We start from the raw sequence: 24741 nt of genomic DNA on the forward strand, positions 1-24741 counted from the left end.
GGGAGCCTTCTCTTCTCCAGACTGAACAGCCCCAACTCCTTCAGTCTGTTCTCACAGGAGGTGCTGCAGCCCTCTGCTCATCCTTGTGGCCCTGCTCTGGACACCTTCCAGCACCTCCAGATCCCTCTTGTCATAGGGGCTCCAGAACTGGAGGCAGTACTCCAGGTGGGGTCTCAGCAGAGCTGAGCAGAGGGGGAGAATCCCCTCCCTTGCCCTGCTGGCCACACTTCTCTTGCTGCAGCCCAGGAGCTGATTGGCTTTCTGGGCTGGAAGTGCACACCGAGAGCTCCTGTTGAGCTTCTCCCCCCCCCAGTATCCCCAAGTCTCTCTCCTCAGGGCTGCTCTCCAGCCAGTCCCTGCCCACTACCCACTGGTTTTTTTCTTTATGAAAACTGAGCATATAATGGAAAAACCCTCCCCTTTTCACTGAACTCAAATCTGCTCCTCAGCAACAGCTAGTAACAAGCCTACCCTGCTAAGGGGGAAGCCAAAGGGAAGTCTTAGCACACCCAGCCTGCTCAGGATAAAATGGTTAAAGGACAGCCTTCCTCTGCTGGCTGCTATTGAGATTGTAACCCCCTCCACACACACTTACCTGCCCTTCCTTTGGGCCTATTTTCATTTCAGAAGCCTTCTTTCACAGGAGCAAGGATGTCATTAAAGGGGGATTCTGTAGTACAGTTAAGACTGCCATCATTTGATCATCTGAACACCCTGCCTCCTCTCTTTTTCTAATATGGGTCAATAGAGTCCATTCCAAAGCTCTCTGATGTTCTACCTCTGCTGTGGGGCCTTTTCCCATGCCCCTACAGCTTTCCTGCCACAGTAGGTGCTTTCCACACAGAACAGCCTTTGCCTTTCACTGCAATACCCACATGTAGCTTCAGGAATCAGAAAAGGTGAGAGGTGGTTTATAAAATCACTTCCTTGGGTGTTTGGCTGGGGGAGGCACTTACCTCTTCATGCTTTATGTAACTTCTTTTTCCCCCCTCTTTGTTAGTTTGAAGCAGAGGTGCTTTTGAAAAGGAACTCCTGCCCAAGTTTCCCTCTTTTACTGAGCTGCTAACAAAACTTCAGGATCCCACCTTTGGTTCTTAAATTCCAACCTGGAGGGGCTGAAAGGGATGGACTCAGCCTATACCATCATTCTACCCCTTAGAAGGAAGGAATAGCACTAAAGGCTTAGTATTCAGTTGTGGGAGGGTGTGTTTTTGTTTTGCAGCTTTGTCTGAGGAAGAGGAGTACTTGTTTTATACAACACAAAACAAAGTGATAAAAAAGGGAGCCTGAAGCAGGCAATCCAACCCTGCCAGCTTCACTTTTGTCCCATTAGCTCTCCTGAGAATAATGAAGACAGACACAAAAATACAAACTGATAAAAAGAACATCAAACCCCACCCCAGACAACCCAAAACCAAAACCCCAGACGATGTTCTGAAGAGCCTTGGTGCTCATGGAAACTGCTTTGGATCTGTAAATTATGCCCAAGCACAACAGGGAGACAATCCAAGTGCTGCAGGGTTCCCTCATGTAAGACAATCCCCCTCCCCTTTGATTTTCCCATCACTGTCATAAGTACTCAGGATAAATTCTCTTCTGGCTGATTCAGAGAGGAGCATCTGAGTGAATAGCTGCCACAACACACTGTCTTCACTCTGCCTCTCCACAGGAGACAGTCAAGCTAAGGCAGCTCCCATTGCCATGGGCCTTCAAGTTTGGTATGCATGCTGGAATGGCTATTACACCCACTTAACGAGCAGCCTATTGAAGAGCAGAACAGCTTTTGCTCAACTCGTTCCTCCACCTCTGTCACTTGGAATTTACTAGTTCCCCCTCTTAAATGCTCCAAGCACACAGCTGCTCCCAGTGCCCCTGTGGGACTGGCTCTTCCTGTGCCTCAGGTTCTGGCACAGTGACATTCAAAACAAAGATCTAGCAGACTTGCTGTAGCAAAAAAAAGGGGCAAAGGCAGTTCCCTCTCAGGAGTCTGCTAAGTCAGAAAGAAGTCCCCAGAACAATGTGTTACATGGAGAGACATACTCAAAATTAAGAAGGAAAGATATTTCAAAGCCCCAGGTGGGAGTTTTCCTCCCCCTTGTAGCACCATTACGAGACCAAGACTTGGGCTTGTGCATGGCAGTTCAAACCAGAGAACCTTCTCATTCTTGTATGCAAGGCCACAGGGGACTGTCCCATTCTTCCCTGCCCCAGAAGGATGCTCTGCCCTGGGGTCAAAGCAAAAGTGAGACGTCTGGCTTTGGAGCTTTTAAGTCTCTTTGAGGACATTGATCTTGGCACAGATCTTAAGAGCTGGTCCCAGCTTGATGTTCATGGCACTCATGAGGTGTTCCTCCTTCAGAAGCAACAGGGCCTGGCCATCAATCTCCTGTGAGCGAAACTCCTCAGCAATCTCTTGGCACCCTGTGAAACACAACAAGAAGTCAACACTGAGGAACAGATGTGTTCTGGTCACTCCCTTCATTCCCATTCTTTGAGCCTCTGGCAGGTACAAATCCCAAGCTAGGAATCTAACCAGCCCCACTCCATAGCTTGCCTGAGGACACAGGCTACTTGAGAAATACAAGTCCTCCACCTGCATGACCTACTCCAACTCAGAAATGTGCAGAAGTACCACAGAAGCACGAGGCACCACTGGCATCACTCTTTCCAGAAAGACAGCACAAATTTCCCCATGCTCCTGGATCACACAAGTGCAGGAGAGGATCCCAGTTTCACCTTGCAGCGACGCAATAAACTCATACACTTCCTCCACACTCCAACGACTAGGGTTGCTGGACAGGAAGACTGGGTTGATGCCATGGAGATCTGGGGTAGGTGGAGCCATACTAGAGTTTGCCAGGTCCCTCTCTCCATGCCCAGCCCTTACTGACAAGGGTCCTGGAGATGTAGGGGACAGAGCTTCATCATAGCTGGAGTTATCAGAGCCTCGACTTGAGTCTTCCTGGCCCTACAAGAGCATAGGAACAAAAGAAAGCAAAATACATTTTGTGAAGCAATTCACAATGGCTAAGTGCCAAACAAGACACTGGGAACAGCCAAAGTCATCCCAGTCTCAAGCTGTTGGTCCAGGGAAAGCTGACACATGAGCTCCCTGATACCAGAAAAGGAAGACTTCATTCTTGCTTCCCTTCTTCTTCCTTCTCCCCATCCTCTCCCAGTCCATTCTTCTTCCCCAAATCAGTACTGGAGCTCATTCTAGTCTTCTACAAACTGATTCAAATCATTCATGTGGAAGAACACTAATCAAATATACATAGAATACACCAGGTTGGAAGAGACCTTCAAGATCATCGCGTCCAACCTATCAGCCAATCCAACACCACCTAAACAACTAACCCATGGCACCAAGCACCCCATCAAGTCTCCTCCTGAACACCTTCAATGATGGTGGTGACTCCACCACCTCCCCAGGCAGCCCATTCCAATGGGCAATCACTCTCTCTGTGTAGAACTTCTTCCTAACATCCAACCTAAACCTCCCCTGGTGCAGCCTGAGACTGTGTCCTCTTGTTCTGGTGCTGGCTGCCTGGCAGAAGAGACCAACCTCTGCCTGTCTAGAACCTCCCTTCAGGTAGTTGTAGAGAGTAATAAGGTCACCCCTGAGTCTCCTCCTCTCCAGGCTAAGCAACCCCAGCTCCTTCAGTCTCTCCTCATAGGAGAAGTGGACTGTCTTTCACCAAGGCTGTCATACTGATCTCACTCCCTGAGACCTTAAGACACACATGGGAGTGAATGTGTGCAAATGTGAATCCCCTTTCTGCAGCTGACAGCCATTAGAACTGCTCAGTGTGCCTTGTGTAACAACCAGGGAATCAATAAGGTTGGAACAGACCTCAGAGATCATCAAGTCCAACCTCTGCCTGTTTTCTGAAGACTGTTGTTAATAGGTGAGTAAAGCCTAGAGTGACTGTTTCAAGCTGTAGAGAGAGTCAAACATAGAACTATAGAATCAATAAGGTTGAAAAAGACCTCAAAGATCATCAAGTCCAACCTAGCACCCAACACCTCATGACTACTAGACCATGGCAGCAGGTGCCACATCCAATCCCCTCTTGAACACCTCCAGGGATGGTGACTCCACCACCTCCCTGGGCAGCACATTCCAATGGCCAATTACTCTTTCTGTGAAGGACTTTCTCCTCACCTCCAGCCTAAACTTCCCCTGGCACAGATTGAGACAACCCTGTCAGTGTGTGCTCAGCACATCCTAGTATCATAGTATCAGTCAGGGTTGGAAGGGACCACAAGGATCATCTAGTTCCAACCGCCCTGCCATGGGCAGGGACACCCCACACTAGATCAGGCTGCCCAGAGCCTCATCCAGCCTGGCCTTAAACACCTCCAGGGACGGGGCCTCAAGCACCTCCCTGGACAACCCATTCCAGGGCTTCACCACTCTCATGGGGAAGAACTTCCTCCTCACCTCCAGCTTCATTCCATTCCCCCTAGACCTATCACTACCCGATACACCCTGTACGACTCCATCCACTGTCACAAGCCAGCAGTGACAACTTCCACACAGGGAGGCTTGGCTCAAGGCAGAGAGGACTACGCCCTTACCCTGTGGCGCTTGCCCTGCATCTTGGTGCGCGCCATGTCGGAGCTGCTGCGCCGCGAGCCCCGCCGGCGCACTCGAGCGTAGTTGGCTTCCTGGAAGTCCTTCAGCTTCTTCCTCTGCAGCCGAAACTGATGGCTACAGCTCACGTTGTACCTCGAGTAAGCAGAAGCAGAGCAGCAGTTAGGAAACAGCCACTACCTAAAGCTAGTGCTCACTGCTTCCTCTAGATGGGGATAAAACTCCTTACCATCAGGTTTATTCCTTCTCCTCCTTGGAAGAGAATAGAGAAGAGAGAATAGAGAAGAGAGAATAGAGAAGAGAGAATAGAAGAGATTAGAAGAGAATAGAAGAGAATAGAGAATAGAAGAGAATAGAAGAGAATAGAATAGAATTAACCAGGTTGGAAAAGACCTTTGAGATCATCGAGTCCAACCTATCACCCAACACCATCTAATCAACTAAACCATGGCACCAAGTGCCTCATCCAGTCTCCTACTGAACACCTCCAGTGATGGTGACTCCACCACCTCCCTGGGCAGCACATTCCAATGGCCAATCTCTCTTTCTGTGAAGAACTTCTTCCTAACATCCAGCCTGAACCTCTCCTGGCACAGTTTGAGACCGTGTCCTCTTGTTCTGGTGCTGGTTGCCTGGCAGAAGAGACCAACCCCCACCTGGCTACAACCTCCCTTCAGGAAATTGTAGAGAGCAAGGAGGTCTCCCCTGAGCCTCCTCTTCTCCAGGCTAAGCAACCCCAGCTCCCTCAGCCTCTCCTCACAGGGCTGTGCTCAAGGCCTCTCCCCAGCCTTGTTGCCCTTCTCTGGACATGTTCAAGTGTCTCGATGTCCTTCCTAAACTGAGGGGCCCAGAACTGGACACAGGACTCAAGGTGTGGCCTAACCAGTGCTGAGCACAGGGCAGAATGACTTCCCTGCTCCTGCTGGCCACACTGTTCCTGATGCAGGCCAGGATGCCATCATCATCATCATCTTTCCTAAACTGAGTGGACCAGAACTGGAAGGAACCAATTCAGGCTTCTGGCACAAGCAGTATTTGCACACCAGAGGCTTGATCTAACATCTGAAGGGTCAATTAAGTCATTCCCTGAAGGGAAAAAAAGACCCACAACAAGCACCCTGCTATTAGCTGGAGGCAGCAATGATTAGTCTACCTTCCTACCAGTTTTTATTTAACCCAGTGCTCCCTTGTGTCTTTTGTCTAGCACCAATGCAGGCAGACAGCTACAAATCTGCATTTGTTCAGCCAGTTAAATGGATGTTTGAAGGGAAGGGTTTTGGAGGCCCAGAATTTCTGTTTGTTCCCCCCTCCATTTTCTGAGCAAGTCAGAAATCCTCCACAGCACACCTGCCCCTCCAGACCCAGAAGCATTCACACTGAGGGATGAGATGCACTGATGTGGTGCATGGTGCCTGGAAAAGGGGTACATGCAGAGGTCCAGAGAATGCACAGCCAGAGAAAAGGAGGATTCCATCTTGTTAATACCTTTTAGAACAGGTCATGGAACAAAACCTCTTGGAGCCACGGAACTGGGTTGCTGGAGCATACTTCCCACAGTATTCACACTTCAACAAGTTTGCCTTCTTATCAAGCTCTAGTGAGACACAGAGACACACAGCAGTTGACCTGGAGCAGACCACACACAATGATTCCCCTCTCCCCCACTCTGATTCCAAGCAAACAGATTCCAAGTACTATTCTTTACTGAATCTACTAAGCAGTCAGCTTGAGGAAAGAGCTGAGAAAAGAGAGGCAGAAGCTCCACTAATTAGGGCTCCAGGATAGTGAACAGAGCAGTTGATTTCTCCCTTGTCAGTACCATTTTGCTGAACAAGGAAAAAAAAGCAGATCTCTCATACCCTACAAGGCTGTGGAGGAATCTGCACTCTGCTATGTCCACACATCCTTCAGTCCTTACAGACAGGTACAGTCCAGATTCTTCTGCTTACTGCTGACATGGAATCACTGAGGCTAATTATCTAATTCCACCAAGTCTGGTGCTAAACCATGTCCCTCAGCACCATCTCTCTGCAGCTTTTAAACACCTCCAGTGATGTGGATTTACAGAATCACAGAATCACCAAGCTTGGAAGAGACCTCAGAGATCATCAAGTCCAACCTGTCACCCAACACCTCATGACTAAACCATGGCACCAAGTGCCATGTCCAATCCCCTCTTGAAGACCTCCAGGGACAACCACCTCCACTGGGGATCCTGTTCAAGAACCCTTTCAGTCAAGAAGCTTCTTCCAGTATCCAGTCTAAACCTCCCCTGGTGCACTTTGAAGCCATTTCATCTTCTCCTATCACATGATACTAGGTAGAAGAGACTGACTTCCACCTCATTACAACCTCCTTTCAGGTAGGTTGCTTTGTCCAAACTAAACAACCCCAGTTACCTCAGCTGCTCCTCACAAGACCTGTTCTCCAGGCCCTTCACCAGCATCATCACCCTTCTCTGGACCTGCTCCAGCACCTCTTGTAGGGAGGGCCCCAAACTAAACCCAGTACTCAAGGTGTGTCCTCACCAGTGCTGCGTACTGGGGGACAATCACCTCCCTGTTCCTGCTGGTTACACTATTCTGATACAAGACAGGATGCTGTTTGCCTTCTTGGCCACCTGGGCACACCCTGTCTCATGCTCAGCTGGCTGTTGATCAACACCCCCAGGTCTTTTCCTGCTGGGTAGCTTTCAGCCACTCTGACCCAAGCCTAGAGCACTGAATGGAGTAGTAGTGACAAGTACAGGACCCAGCATTGGGCCTTGTCAAATAGGGTATGTTAGATCACATTAACAACAAAGTATTGTCTTCTGGCACTCATGAAAAGGGGACCCAAGATTCACAGTTTGAGTCTCTATAAAGAGTTAGCAGGAAGGGAGGAAAATATACAAGTCCATAGGGTATAAAGTAAGTAATACAGTAGGAAGCACCAAAACCTTTCAGTAACACTAGCTAGGCCTCCTGGGCTGCAACTCACCCACAGAAGCACTGTCCCCTCCTGGGGAATTGCTGGAGAGGTTTTCACTCTGGCCTGAAAGTGCTTCTCCCTGCAGTGGTTTCTCAGATTCTTTCAGCAACTGGGAGCAACCCACCTGGACAGGATGAGAAAGAATTGGACTCATCAGAAAGAATTGGACTGCAGGGCTGCTCACACCTTACCACAGCTCAGATTAATCCCTCCACCTACTAGGGAAGGAGAGCTGCTGAATGAAGTTATTAGTCCTTCCTGACTGACAGGCTTGGTGGCTCATTGAAAGGTCCAAGTGCTACCTGTCCTTGCATATCCTGCAATTCCATGTGACTGCATTTCCCCTCCTTTGCTTTAACTTCACTTGCTCATTGTCCAAACAGCACTGCATCCTTCCTTCACTACAAACAAGAGAACCTTACAATTCCTTGCATAAATAATTCCTTTCAAGACTACTGCAGAAAGCAACTCCCATTTACACTTGTTTTATTCCTGCCAACTCATTCTCTTTCATGCCACCACTTCATGTCTTCCTTCCTGCACATCTCCCTCCTTTCCCTTCCTCCTTATTGTTTGCACCTCAGGCTAAAAATGCAGACTTGGAATATGGGGGAACAAAGTCCTGTCCAAAGATGGAAGCCCACCCTCATCCCAAGAGATCCCTACATGTCCTTTCCCCACAGCAGAGAATCCCTACTGGAAAAGGCTCCGCTCCTTCCTGGATGACAAAGCCTTCGATGATGTGTGTGAGGATCTGGGGCTTCACAATGGCTTGCGGGGGTTTGGAGTCTCCCAGCTGACGTGACACCATTGCCAGGTTGGGAGTGGGAGCAGAGCTGGGGGCGACTGATGCTCCTTCACTTGAGGTGGTATTTGGGGTTGCAATAGCAGCAGGATCAGCTTTATCTGCAGAGTTAGAAGCACAGGAGTCAGTTACTTTTGTCCACCTGCTTGAAATGGAGTATGAGGTCAGGTCATTAGCACACACAAGCAGAGCTCTCCTTTGTACCTCACCTCCAAGGCCACTCTTCTCCTCCATGTTTTTGGGGCTGTCTGTTATAGGAGAAGACCTAGCAGGCAGGACTGCAGTGACACTGGGAGACTCCTCCTTCTCCTCCTCTGACTCTGCCTTGCGCTTTACCCCTAAGGTCTGAGACTTGCCCTGTGTGAAGGAAAAGGAAAAAGTAAGCAGAGAAAGGAGCTCCAAAGCAATGAACAAAACAGATCAAAGGCAAAAGGAAGATGCATCCTGCTCCACCATTTTCATCCCAGCTCCTTCTGGTACCTACCTCTACTGAGGCCTAGCAGGGAGCAAAACTTCAGAGGACTCACTACTACACCACTAGGACTAGGAGCTGGTGTCCCAATTCATTTTGATACTGACACAATATCAAGATGCTGTGTGAATCTCAAAAGATTACTCCAGGAAGAAAAGAAATGGAATAGCAGTCAACCCAGCAGTTTCCAAAGAGGCTTTTGGCTGAATCAGCTCAGTGAAGGCCAGTCAAAAGCATAGGAAACACATGCTGGATGACAGCAGACTTGCCCTCCCCCCACTGAAAGTCAGACAAATCCTGTGACATCTTCCTGAAGAAGCAGCCAGAGTTTAGAGACAGTCTCACTAACTGGCTAAGCATATCTAAGCTGGCAAGGTGCTCTTGTCCCAGGAAGTTAGGCATGCCCTAGCACTGACAATGAACCATCTTTGTTTTCTGCCTGCTTTTGGCCTGTTGCCAGGGAATGTGGCTGGTACCACACAAGGGGTCTCTGACCTGGAATTATCCACACTCAGTGAGAAGGGAGTTGTCTTCATGGTCCCCTCAGCTCTCCTCTCTCATGAGAGACAAAAAGGCTAGCTATTGTTTGTACTGGGTTTATGGGGAAAGGTTTTGGTAGCAGGGGGTTCTGCAAGGGTGAATGCTATGACAAGACAGCTCCATGTCCAACAGAGAGAGGTTCGGAGAGGAGAGGTTCGGAGAGGAGAGGTTCGGAGAGGAGAGGTTCGGAGAGGAGAGGTTAGACCAGACCATGTTGGAAGAGACCTTTGAGATCATCAATTCCAACCTATCACCCAACATCATCTAATCAATTAAACCATGGCACCAAGTGTCTCATTCTAAACACCTCCAGTGATGGTGACTCCACCACCTCCCTGGGCAGCACATTCCAATGGCCAATCTCTCTTGCTGGGAAGAATGTCTTCTTAACATCCAGCCTAAAACATCCAGCTAGTTGCAGCTGGCTACAAGACAGACCTGCCACTGCACAAGCTGAGCCCATTAGTGACATCAGTAGCACCTCTGGAATAACATAGTTAAGAAAGGGCAGAAAACACTGTGCAACAGCAGCTATGAGAGAGGATTGAGATTGCGTGAGAGAGAACCCTGCAGACACCAAAGTCAGTGAAGGAGGAGGACATGCATCAGGCATCCAAGCAGAGATTCCCCTGTAGCCCATGGTGAAGACCATGGTAATACAGGTTTGGTCCCCTGCAGCCCGTGGAGGTTAACAGTAGAGCAGATATCCACCTGCAGCCCATGGAAGACACCACACCAGAGCAGGTGGATATTCTCTGCAGGAAGCTGTGACCACACCTGTCCATGTTGGAGCACGCTCCTGGTAGGAGCTGTGGCCCTGCAGAAGAAGCTCATGTTGCATTCAACAAGTCCAAGTGCTGGGTGCTGCACTTTGGCCATGGCAACCCCATGCAGAGCTACAGGCTGGGGTCAGAGTGGCTGAGAGCTGCCAAACAGAGAGGGACCTGGGGGTGCTGATTGACAGCCGCCTAAACATGAGCCAGCAGTGTGCCCAGGTGGCCAAGAAGGCCAATGGCATCCTGGCCTGCATTAGGAATAGTGTGGCCAGCAGGAGCAGGGAAGTCATTGTGCCCCTGTACTCTGCACTGGTTAGGCCACACCTTGAGTCCTGTGTCCAGTTCTGGGCCCCTCAGTCTAAGAAGGACATCGAGACACTTGAATGTGTCCAGAGAAGGGCAACAAGGCTGGGGAGAGGCCTTGAGCACAGCCCTGTGAGGAGAGGCTGAGGGAGCTGGGGTTGCTTAGCCTGGAGAAGAGGAGGCTCAGGGGTGACCTCATTGCTCTCTACAACTCCCTGAAGGGAGGTTGTAGCCAGGAAGGGGTTGGTCTCTTCTCTCTAGCAACCAGCACCAGAACAAGAAGACACAGTCTCAAGCTGCACCAGGGGAAGTTTAGGCTGGAGGTGAGGAGAAAGTTCTTCACTGAGAGAGTCATTCGCCATTGGAATGTGCTGCCCAGGGAGGTGGTGGAGTCACCGTCCCTTAAGGTGTTCAAGAGGGGATTGGATGTGGCACTTGGTGCCATGGTGTAGTCACGAGGTCTGTGGTGACAGGTTGGACTTGATGATCTTTGAGGTCTCTTCCAACCTTAGTGAGACTGTGATGTTGGGGACCCATGCTGAAACAATGCTCCTGAAAGACCACGCTGCGGAAGGGACACGAACTGCTCCAGCATGGGTCCTTCCCACAGGCTGAAGCTCTTGACAAACCGCTCCAGTGTGGGAAGAACCACAGCCTGTGGGAAGGAGAAGTTCATTAAGGACTGTATCCCATTAGAGAAGTCCCTTGCTGCAGCAAAGGAAAAGCATGAGGAAGGAGCAGCAGGAACAAAACTTAATGAGCAGACCACAAGCCCCATTCCCCATCCTCCTGCTCTGCTCAGTAAGAGGCAGAAAAGCCTAGAGGGAAGTTGAACTCATGGAGGAGGTGAGGAGTTTTTCAGCTTTGTTCTTATTTCTCAATATCCTACTCTTATTAATGGGCAATAAATTAATTTTCCTAAATTGAGTTTGATTTGTTCAGGATGGTAATTGGTAACTGATCCTCTTTCCTTGTCTCCAGCAATGAGCTCTTCATTGTACTTTTTCTCCCTCTGCCCTGTTATGGATGGGGTGCAGCAGCAGCTTGGTGACCACCTGGAGGCCAGCCAAGCTCAACCACTCCATTGTTAAGTGCAGTATTTAGTATGTGAAGTGAAGACCTGCTCCATTTGGGGCAGGGGTTGAGTCTCACCTGTTGACTTCACGGGAAGCTGTTGAATGAGAGTGTGGAACGGAAATGCTTTTAGTCAGTCACCCCATGGCTTGGACTGGAATGATGTTATTGAGAGGGAAATATCTTCACATTGTGTTACCCAAACCCTGTACCCATCCAACCACACTGACCTGGCCCCAGACTGCTATTCTCATGCTCAGTAGTATCACTTACTGGTAACTGGACAGACTGCATGTAGAATGCTGCTGGCATCTGAGCCACAACTGGAGAGGAGGCTGGACTCTTGACCATGTGGGCTGTGCCTTGAACTTGTGCCAAATTCACCCCTGTAGTGAGAGAAGGAGCTTCCTGTGAGGAAGCTGGGGCTGAAGATGACGAGGGGGAAGCAGCATGAGCTTGGGAAACAGGCTGGACCACAGCTGGCATTCCCCGGGACGTCGGCGCGGCTGCAGCAATCTGCGCCAAACCCAGCGCCTGGGCTTGGCCTGAGCCCTGCTGCCGAGTGCCCACCACCTGCACGGGGATGTGTGGTGGAGGCTGCTGTGCTGCTGACATTTTGGCAGGCCCAAGCTGAGGTGGTTTGATAGGGGTGACCAGAGATTTTGACTGAATTGGAACTGGTGACTTGGTGGCTGGCTGGCAAGGACTGTCCTGCTGGAGCTGCACAGGCTGGGACTGCAGCATAGGTTGCACCACAAGGGTCTGAGCCTGCTGTTGGTTTTGAGGTGGAGCTTGCTGCTGTGGAGCTTGAGCTTGCTGCTGATGTTGGGTCAGAGATGGTGCTTGCTGCTGTTGCTGCTGGGCCAACTGAAGATGGGTGGCTGTGTGGAGGAGCTGGGACTGGCGGTGCTGAAACTGCTGCTGGTGATGAATGGCGATCTGCTGCTGGATCACCACCTGCTTCTGCAAGTGGATCTGCTGCTGCTGCTGGATCAGAGAGTGGGGCTGGATCTGTGTATACGTAGCTAAACAAACAGAGTTTGAAAAGGGATGAGCACAAAAGTTAGCAGCAGTGAAGCTGGGAACAACAGCAACAGAACTCAGGCAGCCACTGCACTGGTTTGAATCATTAAGCTCCAAAAGGACTGACAGCTTTCCTGGTAGAGGACATGGGAGACTACATCAACTCTCACCAATAGAGAAAGATAATCCCTAGAGACAAGCCTCCTGGAGCCCAGAGACTGGGAGATATGTTGGAAAACATCACAGGACTTTTTTTTCACTCTTGTGAAAGCCCAGTGGGCTCCAAAAGAAGGAACAGGTCTGCCCTTACCTGAGCTGATCAGCGTCTGGCTGGGTGCTGGCGTTGCGGTCCTGGTCAGGTTCATGCCTACTGTCTGCTGTCCACCACTGTCCGTTTCAGCCTTCTTTGTGGCTGCATTCTCTGTCTCTGTCTGGCTTCCCTGGCTAACAGTCACAGCCTGGGCAGCTGCTATGGGTAAGGGCTGAACCACCCCCGTGCCTTTCCTTTGGCAGCTGCCAGGAGCACCTGATGAAGAGGTCTGGCTCAATCCCGTTGAAGTCTGGCTCCCACCACTTGCCACCACACCCCCAGAAACACCATTGCTGCCTGCTGCTCCCTGACTCAAATTGAGGGACTGGCCTGTGCTGACAGAAGAGGCCTGAGCCACTGCCAAGGTCTGGCCTGTGCTGGTGGACTGTGGCAAGCCTGAAGCCTGGGAGCTTCCTGGCAGAGCTGCCTTCTGAGCGGAGCCTTGGAGCTGGGCATTAGTGGCTGAGGTCTGTTGGCTCCTCACCGCCAAGTTCTGCACCTAGAAACACATACACAAAACAGAATCTGTTTGCTTTATGCATGTTACTTGCTGGAATTTTGGCAGAGAACACACAAGCAGCACAGTCTACTGGGATGCAGGTAAGTTGATGCTTTAAGTCTCACATGGGCAGCTATCTAATGCTGCAGGGCAAAGCTCAGGTGCAGCCCTCCCCAGGAAACACATTATCCTTAACACCTTCTGGCCCCATCTCTGATGGAAGTTAAAGATCTCCTGGCACTTTGTGAAGAGCACATGAAGCCACTGCCATTCTCCAAGGCATGGTACAGCCTTCAGACCTGCCTGCTGTGCACTTGCATTGGTAGGACCCAGTTTAGCACAGATCTAAAGGTGCTGACCAGCCATTCCATTTCAATTTCTGTGCCGCCTCGTCTCCAATCCCTGTGCAGGGCTTTCCATTCAGCAGGCCCACACATCTACTCGTGGCATGCAGCCCTTCTGATTTCACCAGTTCCTCTGCATTTTGGTGCTGCCATCCTCTGTATTTACTCCTCCTCCATATGCAGTGTTATCTTCAAGTCTGATCATGGCTGACTTCCCTTCAAAGAAAGCGTTCCAGGACAAGAAAAAAGATGAAGTAACTGGGAGTCCCATGAATGACTAGGACAGGACAATGAAAATGGGAAGCAATGGCAGCTCCTTGACCTGGGGAATTATTTACAGATGGGAGATGAAAGCAGCAGCTAAGATCTCGTGGCCACTTTGGCATTGTTACAACAAATCAACTGGGTTAAGGAGTGTTAACCCTGGCAAAGGCTCTTCACTGCAGAGTGACTGAAAACTGGACACAGAACTCAACAATTCTTTTCACACATGACACCAAGACACTGTGAAGACAGGATTGATCCAACCCAGAAAACTGAAGCAAAAATTAATCCCATCTCTCTAGAGGGGAAATGCAAACATGAGAAAAGGTGGGCAAGAGAGAACAGAATCTCCTGCCTGCATAGGCACACAGGTTGGTGATAAAAGAAGAGCTAATCTGCTACAAAAAAAGAGGGCTGGAGACCCAGACCAGAGTGTGGGGTGATGGAGGAAGAGGGGAAGGGGAGGGGGTGTCACTGACCTGGTCTGTGTCTGCATGGACCCCAGGAGACTGAGTGGGTGGTACCTCCTGCTGGACAGCGGCCACAGCCCCGTTGGGCATCAGGATGAGTTGAGAGGCAAGAGGCACATTGCGGCCCAAGGTCCGGTTTACCTGCAACAGGTTCCCCAGCTGTGGCTGTCGAGGGAGGGTCAGGTGGTGTGGAATGGAAGGGACGGAGGGGAAGAGAGACAGACAGCGAACCACAAGCAAACAGATTACAAAGCAACACCAGGCTGCAATGTCACACACTGCAAAACCCCCAACCCTCCCTGCACTGTGACACAACCCTCAGGAGGAGGAGCCTGGGAAGCTTCCTTATGGAAATGAGCACTCTTGTATCAAACAGGGGCCTGGGCCAGCTCCCATAGACTGCCTAAAAGTATCACTGAACCTTCAGATGTGTATCTAGGACTGGTTCAGAAACAGTGATAGAAGACATACAACCAAGACCAAGGTGGCTTGAAAAGAAATGGATTACAAGCTGTGTCTAAAGTCAGCTGAGGCACAGAAAATATTTTTCAAGTATGCAACCAAACCCCACACTGCCTACAGAATCAAGCCTAAAGTTTGTCTGTGTAGCAGCACATCAGAGCATCTGTTCACGTTGGCTTTTGTTTCTGGACCTACTTGCATTGTGACTTACATGCTGAGCTCAGCAGTGGGAGAAGAGAGTGATTTACTGTTAGATCTGACACACTGGTTTAGTTCACATTTACGCTGCAGTGAGAAGTGCCAAGGGATCTTTAACATCTATACAGAGCAGAGACAAGAATGGTTCTTAACCATCTCACCTGAGACACACAATACAAAGCTGATCTACCCTCGAAAGCTGAGCCCAAAGTCAGACTTGGGGTTTCACAGGCAAGAGCTTTCCCCATTCCAATCTGAGGCATAGAGCATCGTCCTTAAAGCTAGAGTTAGTGCAAAGCTGTTGGCAATCCCAAGCAGTGGAGCACTGAGGCGGCTAGGAAGCAGGGCCCGTGGCCAGGCCACGTCGTGAGCACACATCTCTTACCCGGAGGTACATCTGGGCCTGGGACTGGTTGAGAGGCGGCGAGGTGGCGTTCCCCAGGAGCACGGACTGCGTCAGCGTGGTGGCGCTGGGGGAGCTCACACTCTGCGACCGACTGAGCAGCTGAGCAGCTGACGTGGTGGCTAGGTTGATCTTCGAACACAGGAAAGAGACAAAGAAATAAGGACGAGATCAGGTAGTGAGGCACAGCCGGAGCAGACAGCTCACAGGTTTGTTCCTGCATCCCACATCCCACAGAGGATCAAGAAGGAAAAAAAGTTCTTGTCATAGAGAGCTTCTCTTAGAGGCTATGGAATCTGACCTAGCCAAAGCTGTGGATGATAGCCTCATCTCTGGTTGACAGCTGGCTGAACAGGAGCCAGCAGTGTGCCCAGGTGGCCAAGAAGGCCAATGGCATCCTGGCCTGCATTAGGAATAGTGTGGCCAGCAGGAACAGGGAGGTCATTGTGCCCTGTGCTCAGCACTGGTTAGGTCACACCTTGAGTCCTGTGTCCAGTTCTGGGCTCCTCAGTTTAAGAAGGACATTGAGACACTTGAAGGTGTCCAGAGAAGGGCAACAGAGCTGGGGAGGGGTCTGGAGCACAGCCCTGTGAGGAGAGGCTGAGGGAGCTGGGGTTGCTTAGCCTGGAGAAGAGGAGGCTCAGGGGAGACCTTCTTGCTGTCTACAACTACCTGAAGGGAGGTTGTCCAGGTTGGGGTTGGTCTCTTCTCCCAGGCAACCAGCACCAGAACAAGAGGGCACAGTCTCAAGCTGTGCCAGGGCAAGTTTAGACTGGATGTTAGGAAGTTCATCTTCCCAGAAAGAGAGATTGGCCATTGGAATGTGCTGCCCAGGGATGTGGTGGAGTCACCATCCCTGGAGGTGTTCAAGAGAGGATTGGATGTGGCACTTGAAGCCATGGTTTAGTTAGTCATGAGGTGTTGGATAATAGGTTGGACTTGATGATCTCTGAGGTCTTTTCCAACCTTGTTGCTTCTATGATCTGTATGCTGAGCCTGAGCATCTCTGTTAGCATACAACTGTAACAAAAGACCCAAAAGCAAACCACACTTTCTCTCCAGCCTCTCAACTAAAGGAAAAAACCCCAAAGAGGCAATTCCCACTCTACCAAGTCATCTGTTCTCTGGATGAATCCCAGTTCCTGCTGTCATTCAGCAAACTCCTTGTCCTGGTTTTGACTGGGACAGAAACAATTTTTAATTCCTAGCAGCTAGAATAGTGCTGTGGTCTGGCTTCAGTCTAGGATTTGGTGTGCAAATAATGTTGACAATATACATTTGCTTTTATTTGTTGCTATGAAATCAAGGACTTCTCTGTTTCCCAGATCTTGCTAGTGGGCAAGTGCCCCAGAAGCTGGGAGGGCAACAGATCCAAGCTGGCCAGTGGAATATTCCACATCACACAACACCATGCTCAGCTGAGCACAGGTTAGCTGGGAAGCTTAGAGCTCTCTCTTCCAGGACTGCAGCTTCAGGATGCTCTCCTCAAGGACTCTACTCACAATGAGCTGGGCCTCAGCCCATGGGTGCTGAGCAATTGCATTGTGCATTATTCATTTGTATATTCTATTATGATCATAATTATTGTATCTATTTAAATTGTTAAACTGTTCTTATCTCAACTCAGGAGTTTTACTTTCTTTTTCCCACCAGGAGCAGGGAGGAGTGAGCAGGCAGCTGCATGGTGCCCAGTTGCTGGCTGGGGTTAAATCACAACACCACTACTATGCCCAAGACAAAAACAAGACCAAAAAGCTTTCCCTTTCAAGATGCTCATGACTCCTTCAAAGTTGTAATCCTTTTCTAATCCATGACAACATGTCCTCAAGGCCTCAGCAAAGAGAGACCAGTGTCTGCCTTTCCTGCTAAGAGGCCTCTCCCACTTGGAAACCTCTGGTCTCTCCTCAACCCCCTCCAATAACAACAGTACCCTAAATCCTCATGGGCTGCATCTTGTGGACACCCAGCATGCTCAGAAGCTGTGTTTCCCTGGCTGACCTGCCTTCCTCAAACACAAAGGGCAGAAAAAACAAGGCAGGGGCTGGGAGGGAGGTTTTGATACATATGTGAGGGAGCAGTTACTTACAGAGGCCTGAGTGGTGGTGGTCTGTTGTGGGGTGCTGGTGTTGGGGGAGCTGGCCTGTCTACTGGCTGCAATTGTAGCCTGCAAAAGAGATTAACAGAGAAATGAATACCTGGAATAAACTTTTCAATCCTGTCCAAACACTTGGCTTTGTGAGAAGAGCTGATCCCAGCAGCACCTTCTCTCATTTCTGAGAACAGGAGCACGATCTAACCACTACAAATGTCTGTTGTGCCCTGCAGATCAGGTGCACCAGCTGGGTAAGGTGCCTCCTCTTCTGCAACCAGTTCAGTCCCATACACTGTGCAAGGCAGTGGACAACAGACCCTTACAGGGACTCTGAAAACCACTACACCCAGGACTAGCAGCCAAGGGGAACAGCTACTGATGGAGATAGTGTCACACTGACAGAATTGTATTTATATCAGACATAATCCACCTTCAACTGATGAAATTGGCCAAGAAGGCCAATGGCATCCTGGCCTGCATCAGGAACAGTGTGGCCAGCAGGAGCAGGGAAGTTACTGTGGCCCTGTACTCAGCACTGGTTAGGCCACACCTTGAGTCCTGGGTCCAGTTCTGGGCCCCTCAGTTTAAGAAGGACATTTGGACACTTGAAGGTGTCCAGAGAAGGGCAACAAGGCTGGGGAGAGGCCTTGAGCACAGCCCTGTGAGGAGAGGCTGAGGGAGCTGGGGTTGCTTAGCCTGGAGAAGAGGAGGCTCAGGGGAGACCTCATTGCCCTCTACAATTTCCTGAAGGGAGGTTGTAGCCAGGTGGGGGTTGGTCTCTGCTCCCAGGCAACCAGCACCAGAACAAGAGGATATAGTCACAAGCTGTGCCAGGGGAGGTTTAGGCTGGAGGTGAGGAGGCAGTTCTTCACAGGAAGAGTAACTGGCCATTGGAATGTGCTGCCCAGGGAGGTGGTGGAGTCACCATCCCTGGAGGTGTTCAAGAGGGGATTGGATGTGGCACTTGGAGCCATGGTTTAGTTAGTCCTGAGGTGTTGGGTGACAGGTTGGACTTGATGATCTCTGAGGTCTTTTCCAACCTTATTGGTTCTATGATTCTAAACACATGAGTTGTTAAAAGCAAAAACAGTAAAAATCCCTCAACAATTATGCATCATAAAGTATCTTGACTTGTATGAACAGATCTCTAAGAAACACCCTCCTGGCTGGACAAGATCTACCCCATGCTGCTCTGGTTAGGTAACTGGAAAAGAAAACACAGGCTTCTAAGTTTCAAGACAGAAAATTCAGAGGACACCACCTGAAATTCCCCTCCCACAGGACCATGTTTGCTCTCAGAGAAGCACCAATGCATGGTTCACTTTAATGCAGTCTCTCAACACTAGTGCATCCACTGCTAGCATCCATCACACATGTACAGAAGGTGCAGGTACTGGTCATAGCAAATCTCCTGATGGGGATGTCAAATTCTATCTTCCCTTGCTTTGCACCTGAAACCCAAATGCCTCATTGAATCAGGCTTCCAGTTTAGCAGCTGTTTGTGTTAGCTTTAAACTAAGTGCTTAGGGACTTCTCATCTCACCATGGATCAGGATGACCTCAGTGCTCATGTCAACGTACAAAAGAGAAAATCTCTGGCTCTCAACAACAAACCTAATTCCTCTCCTGCTCCTTGGCAACTCACCTGCTGGACAGCAGCCAGGCTGTGAAGCTGAGCACTGTTAAGCTGCTGCTGGAGCATAAACTGGTGGAAGTACTGGGCTGCATTGGGCTGCCTCTGGAGTGCCTGCAGGGCCTAGAGAAAGAGGAAAACCCAATTGTCAAAAATAGCATGCCCTTGAAATGCAATTAGAGAGGAAGGAAGAAATAAGTAACAGCCATGGGACCATTCCTAGACACCAGGAAATAAAGCAAAGTCACTAGGTTGGCACAGGGAAAGATGTAGCACAGCTACAAATTTGGTAGCAGGCTGAATCAGAGGGGTACTGCAGGGCAGCAGGAAGCACACTTGCAAGACTTCAATAAACTTCAGGAATCTGGGGATGGGCTTGCTCAAGCAGACAGACCGGTGTTACAGTGTGGTATGGATACAGAGGATATATGCTGCACAGAGGAACTGGGATGATAAACTGAACAACTTGCTCTGTCACAGCAGGCTAAAACCAGCTGGGATCAAATCTAAGAGGCTGGGCACCGGAGTGGCCCATAAAATATGGAGCAGAGTGTCAGCCTGCAGGAACTAAACACTTGGCCCAGCATAAGAATGTCTAAAACTGAACACATGGTAGTTCCTCAAGCATGCTTCCACCTCAACACACAACTCAGAAGTCATTCTGCCCCTGTGCTCAGCACTGGTTAGGCCACACCTTGAGTCCTGTGTCCAATTCTGGGCCCCTCATTTTAGGAAAGATGTTGAGGTGCTGGAAGGTGTCCAGAGAAGGGCAACAAAGCTGGGGAGGGGTCTGGAGCACAGCCCTGTGAGGAGAAGCTGAAGGAGCTGGGGTTGCTTAGCCTGGAGAAGAGGAGGCTCAGGGGAGACCTTCTTGCTCTCTACAACTCCCTGAAGGGAGGTTGTAGCCAGGTGGGGGTTGGTCTCTTCTCCCAGGCAAGCAGCACCAGAACAAGAGGACACAGTCTGAAGCGGTGCCAGGGGAGGTTCAGGCTGGCTGTTAGGAAGAAGTTCTTCACAGAAAGATTGGCCATTGGAATGTGCTGCCCAGGGAGGTGGTGGAGTCACCATCACTGGAGGTGGTTAGAAAGAGCCTGGATGAGGCACTTGGTGCCATGGTTTAGTTGATTAGATGGTGCTGGGTGATAGGTTGGACTTGATGATCTCGAAGGTCTTTTCCAGCCTTAGTGATTCTATGATTCTACTCTATTCAGAGGAACACCAAAGTGCTCACCACCACTCCCCACTGATGCACACAGCATACAAGAGCATAATCCTGTCTCACCTGTACAGCCTGTCGCTCATAGAGAGACATCTGTGATATCTGAGGCCGGGTGCTTCCCCCAGAACCGGAGCCCCCACTGCTGGAGCTGGAATTCTGCTCACTTTCAGTCTCCATGGTGACAGGATCCCAGGAACTCAGGCAGGCTCCAGATCTACATTGAGAGAACTGGAAACTAAGTCAGGCTAGAGAAAGACCCAAAGCACAGTTCACTGCATCACACAGCCTGGTTACCAGAGTATCCCAGTTCATCCCAGTTCCAGGCTCCCTGCGCGGCTCTGCTACACCACAGGCCGCTGGGTGTGACAGGGGTCTGAAATCACCCCAAAATTACACTCATGCTTTAAATCCTTCACTACCACAGTCAGGAATGTAACACACACATTCTCCTATTTTTATTGCCATGCTCCAGTTGGAAGCTGCAGCACCCTTAACTCTCATAAAGGCAGCAGAGTGAAGGAGCAGCTGCAGCCCATGCAGAAAATCACCGTGGCTAACAAACCTGCTCACTCCTCCTTCAAGGGAGGCTTCTGCACTGAGGTGAATTGCACTGTGCAGTCTTCCACTGCACTTTGGTGACTTCTCATCTCTTCTTCCTCCACTCCCACAAGAGATAGCATTTTCCCCAAACTCCACTGCCCTGCTGCAGCTGTATCAGCTCAGTCCTCCATCTCCCAGTGTATCCCCCAGCCCCTGACTATTCTGTTCATTCTCTGATCCCATGGACTTCCAGCTACTTGTTGCTGCTGGCAGTTCCCAACTGGAATATTGGACTGCAAGCTGCTATCTATGGTGGCTAGCTGCTTTCAGGAGGAAGAGAGTCAGAAGCAGAGTGGAGAAAGGGTTCACTGGCAACACTTGGAGGTGAAAGCTGCTGAAGATGTCAGGCAGAGCCAGAGAGATCTTCCAGCGGCAGGAAGAGGAGTTGCAGTGAAACACAGGACTGAAAAAGGACTGGAGAAGGCTTTCACCAGCTAAGGGGAAAAGATTAAACACAGAAAAGTGAGTGCTTAGAAGAAGAGTAACAGATTGGGATGATCAGGGGGTCTCCCACAGCAAGAAACATGGGCTACATAAGGAGTAATAGCAGGAAAGGTTAGAGTCAGAAAAGGGAAAGTGCAGAAGTGCTGATTCAACAGAATTCCACCAAAACCATTTCCCTTTGTAGAATAATAATATTCCATGTGGGGAAAACAAAAAAAAGGCAGGCTCTGGCAGTGTCAGTATCACTGTCAGCCTGTTTGTTTCCAAAACACTAGCTGGCTCCCTTGCAAGGTATCTGAGACACCTCTAAACGAGACCCTTAGGCCTTCAGGATCCCCCAGCAGCACTGCTGTTATCCAGACCTTTTCAAATCCAGAGCTTTCAAGCTTCACACCTTCACCAAACACAACTTTCTCCAGGTACATAAAACACCAGAGCAGCACAGGAAAGGTCCAACAATAGCCGCAACCAGAGAGCTTTTTGAGTTCTGGAATGGTGTTAAGGGCAGCAGATGACTTTAAAGTAGGGCAGCAGCATTAGCACTGCAGAGGATGGCTGGCTCAGCCAGGGAATCGCTGCTCTAAACTTGCTCCTCAAAAGTCTGGAACATTCTGTGATGGACAAGCAGATAACTGCTGCCCCACTCTTGTCTTCCCCATACATCTCTTCTTCTGCTCAGATGTCCTGCCCAGGCATCTCCCTCCTGATCCATCAAGCAGCTTCCTGCACTGCTTCAGTGTTGGCCATTGGTAATTCTGCCCTGCAGTCATCTGAGCTGGGAGGCACCCCCTCCTACCTGGCCCCTGAGGTCTTCAGGCACCACCCTGCTGCAGGTCAAAACAGTTGGTCAATAAGCCCATCTGGAATTGCAAAGCTCTGGAGAAAACAATTGCCTTAAATATCTCTCTTAGGGGGCAGCACCACCAAATGTAAATGGTGCCTGGAGAGAAACTGAGAAGGGAGAGAGGACACTTTTTGAGAGAAAAAAATACTGTGGTCGACTAATTAAGAACTTGGGGGAGGGGGTGTGTGTTAAATGTAAGTCAGAGTGGAGCTGCACATGTTACACCCAGTTAACTACTGGCTTAGCCACCATTAGGAGGTAATCTCTGTTCCCTTGCTCACCCTCAACCTCTCAGCATTTACCTTGCTTCTGGGGCTCACTAGATCAACCTGGCAACTTCTTAGAATAACTCTGCTGAAGAGCATTTTCTGCCTGCTCAGCAAGTTGAATTAGCTCACTTGTGATGCTGCAAGGGGCAGTGAGAGAGAAAAGAAGTAAAGTAAGGCTCAGCTTAGCTGTAGCACACATCAACAGCTCAACAGCTGCATGAAGAGAAACCTGGCTCCTGACTTGGTGCTCTGCTCCACCATCTGTGTTTCCCCAGCAAAGAGCATAATTGATTCTTCAGCCTTCCAGCAATTGTTGGAGTTCCACACTGATCTAGATCTTCTTCAAAAGAGGTTCTGCCACAAATAAAGCCCTGCAGAAACACTTCTGGGATGAGACATCAAAAAACATTGGTCTCAGCATAAGGAGAAGGCTTTCTGGGGGCATGGTTAGAGGATCACAGTCTGCCTCTGCAGAAGGGCAGTGAGAACTTGAAGTTGCTTGCAAGAAGCCAGGTTATCCAGCAAAACCCTTTTCAAACACAAAAGTGGAAAGGCATAGAATCTCCCTAGGCAAGTTCATCCAAGAATGCAGCTCCATGTTAGTGTAATCCCATCCACATACAGGCTATGTCCGCTGGAAACAGCACAGACCACACTCCCCTCCTCTAAGCACATCTTTCAGTGCCCTCCAAACACCTAGTGACCTCTGGGCTTTCAGCTTGACTCCTCTAGCTGCTGCTCCATGAGCTGGGTAACCTACTAATAATGACTAAACCATGAGTGCTCCAAAATACCTAGCTAACCAACTCACCTAGCAAAAGTTATCAGTAGTTCTCAAGCAAAAAGGATACCAACAACCCGGAGTAACAACGTGTCCATTACTGCGACTTAACCTACCAACAACAGCTGGAACCGCATTCCCCAAAGAGAGAGGGAAGTGCACAAAGGCAAGAATGACAGCACAGGGGGGAGAAGAAAAGCAGCTCATGAAGCAGCATGAGCACACGGGCTGGTCCAGAACCTCTGTGACCTCAGTACACACTACAGGTGACTGATCTACAAGTTCGTGGCCTTTCTCAAGAGCAAGAGTAAAAGACCCAGGTCAAACATCTCCTCTAGTCACTCAACACTGGCTAGGAGGTAGCAAAGTTTTACTGGCTCACCCCATCCCTTTTCCCCAGTACATGTTAGTGTATGTTGCCTGAAGAACATTTTCTAATCTCATAGACGGTTTCATCTCTTCATCCACGAAAAACTAACCAGCAGGTAATGTTTGCACAGGTCTGCCTACATGTTTTGAGGAGAAAGAAAATCAGCAACCAGGAGCGCAGCTCACTCATTACTCTGTGAACTGTAGTTTTCTCCAACAGCCCCTGAGCTCCGCAGAGGTGTGTAAACTGCCCGGGACACACGATACTGTGCTCTGGGATGCTCTGGAAGGTGCAGCGACCCATGCACCAACCTGTTCCCCACCCCAGGGCTGTCGCTCGGCCCGTCGCCCGCCCTTCCCTGCCGAGCGGGGCCAGCGCAGCCGCCCGGGAGGGTGGACGGGAGGGTGGGCGAAGAGGGCAGCACGGCGGCAGCCCCCCCTCCCAGGCCGTCGGCAACTCCAGCAGCAAAGTTAAGCTGGAGTGTGCGGGAGCCCTGCCCGCCCTGCCCACAAGACGGGAGGCGGGGATCCACCGCAGGATGCCCGCCACCGGGGAGCTAAAGAAAGGCGCGTGTTTAACGCCCGGCTACCTGCGGGGGGAAGCGGCGGCGGTGGCTGCCCGGGAGCGGGAATCGGGGCTGCGAGGGGGGCACTTCTCGGCCGCTGCTCCCGGGGCCGGGCAGACAATGGCCGCTCCGCCGCCGCTGTCAACTTCCAGCTCGCCTCGGCCCCGGGATACTCTCCCCTCCGCGGCCGCCCGCGTTCCCGGGCCCGGCCTCACCTGCAGCCGCCACGGCACTGCCCCGCTCCGCACGGCTCCCGCAGCAGCAGCGGCGACGCCGCCGCCACGATCCAGCCCGCTCGCCCGGCCCGCCCCGCGCTGCGGCGTTACCGGAGCCCCCGGGGCCGCCGCCGCCTGACACGCCCCCCTGACACGGGCCCCGGGCCGGGAGGGGCGGGGCGGGCGGTGCCCGGGGGGA

At 50.6% G+C, this 24741-nt stretch overlaps 1 protein-coding gene across 4 annotated transcripts; it reads right to left on the reverse strand.

Moving 5' to 3' along the window:
* Positions 1 to 1213: 1213 nt before the first annotated feature.
* PHC1 (polyhomeotic homolog 1) lies at positions 1214 to 24741 on the reverse strand. 4 transcript variants are annotated; one of them, XM_054163957.1, is made up of 15 exons: positions 24543 to 24741; positions 20518 to 20668; positions 19248 to 19358; positions 17597 to 17674; positions 15493 to 15642; positions 14457 to 14612; positions 12871 to 13369; positions 11811 to 12562; positions 8582 to 8729; positions 8265 to 8473; positions 7577 to 7691; positions 6083 to 6191; positions 4582 to 4732; positions 2737 to 2968; positions 1214 to 2421 (listed from the first exon to the last, which is right to left on the reverse strand). In XM_054163957.1, exons 2-15 carry the CDS (start codon positions 20629 to 20631, stop codon positions 2267 to 2269), a joined length of 2979 nt encoding a protein of 992 aa, XP_054019932.1. In that variant the 5' UTR covers positions 20632 to 20668; positions 24543 to 24741; the 3' UTR covers positions 1214 to 2266. The 4 variants fall into 4 exon arrangements, with proteins under 4 accessions (XP_054019932.1, XP_054019933.1, XP_054019934.1 ...); XM_054163958.1 differs by having other exon boundaries at positions 20518 to 20699; positions 24543 to 24607; XM_054163959.1 differs by having other exon boundaries at positions 1290 to 2421; positions 14457 to 14588.

This window comes from Dryobates pubescens, chromosome 8, assembly GCF_014839835.1.
Source record: "Dryobates pubescens isolate bDryPub1 chromosome 8, bDryPub1.pri, whole genome shotgun sequence".
Classification (NCBI taxonomy): Eukaryota; Metazoa; Chordata; class Aves; order Piciformes; family Picidae; genus Dryobates; species Dryobates pubescens.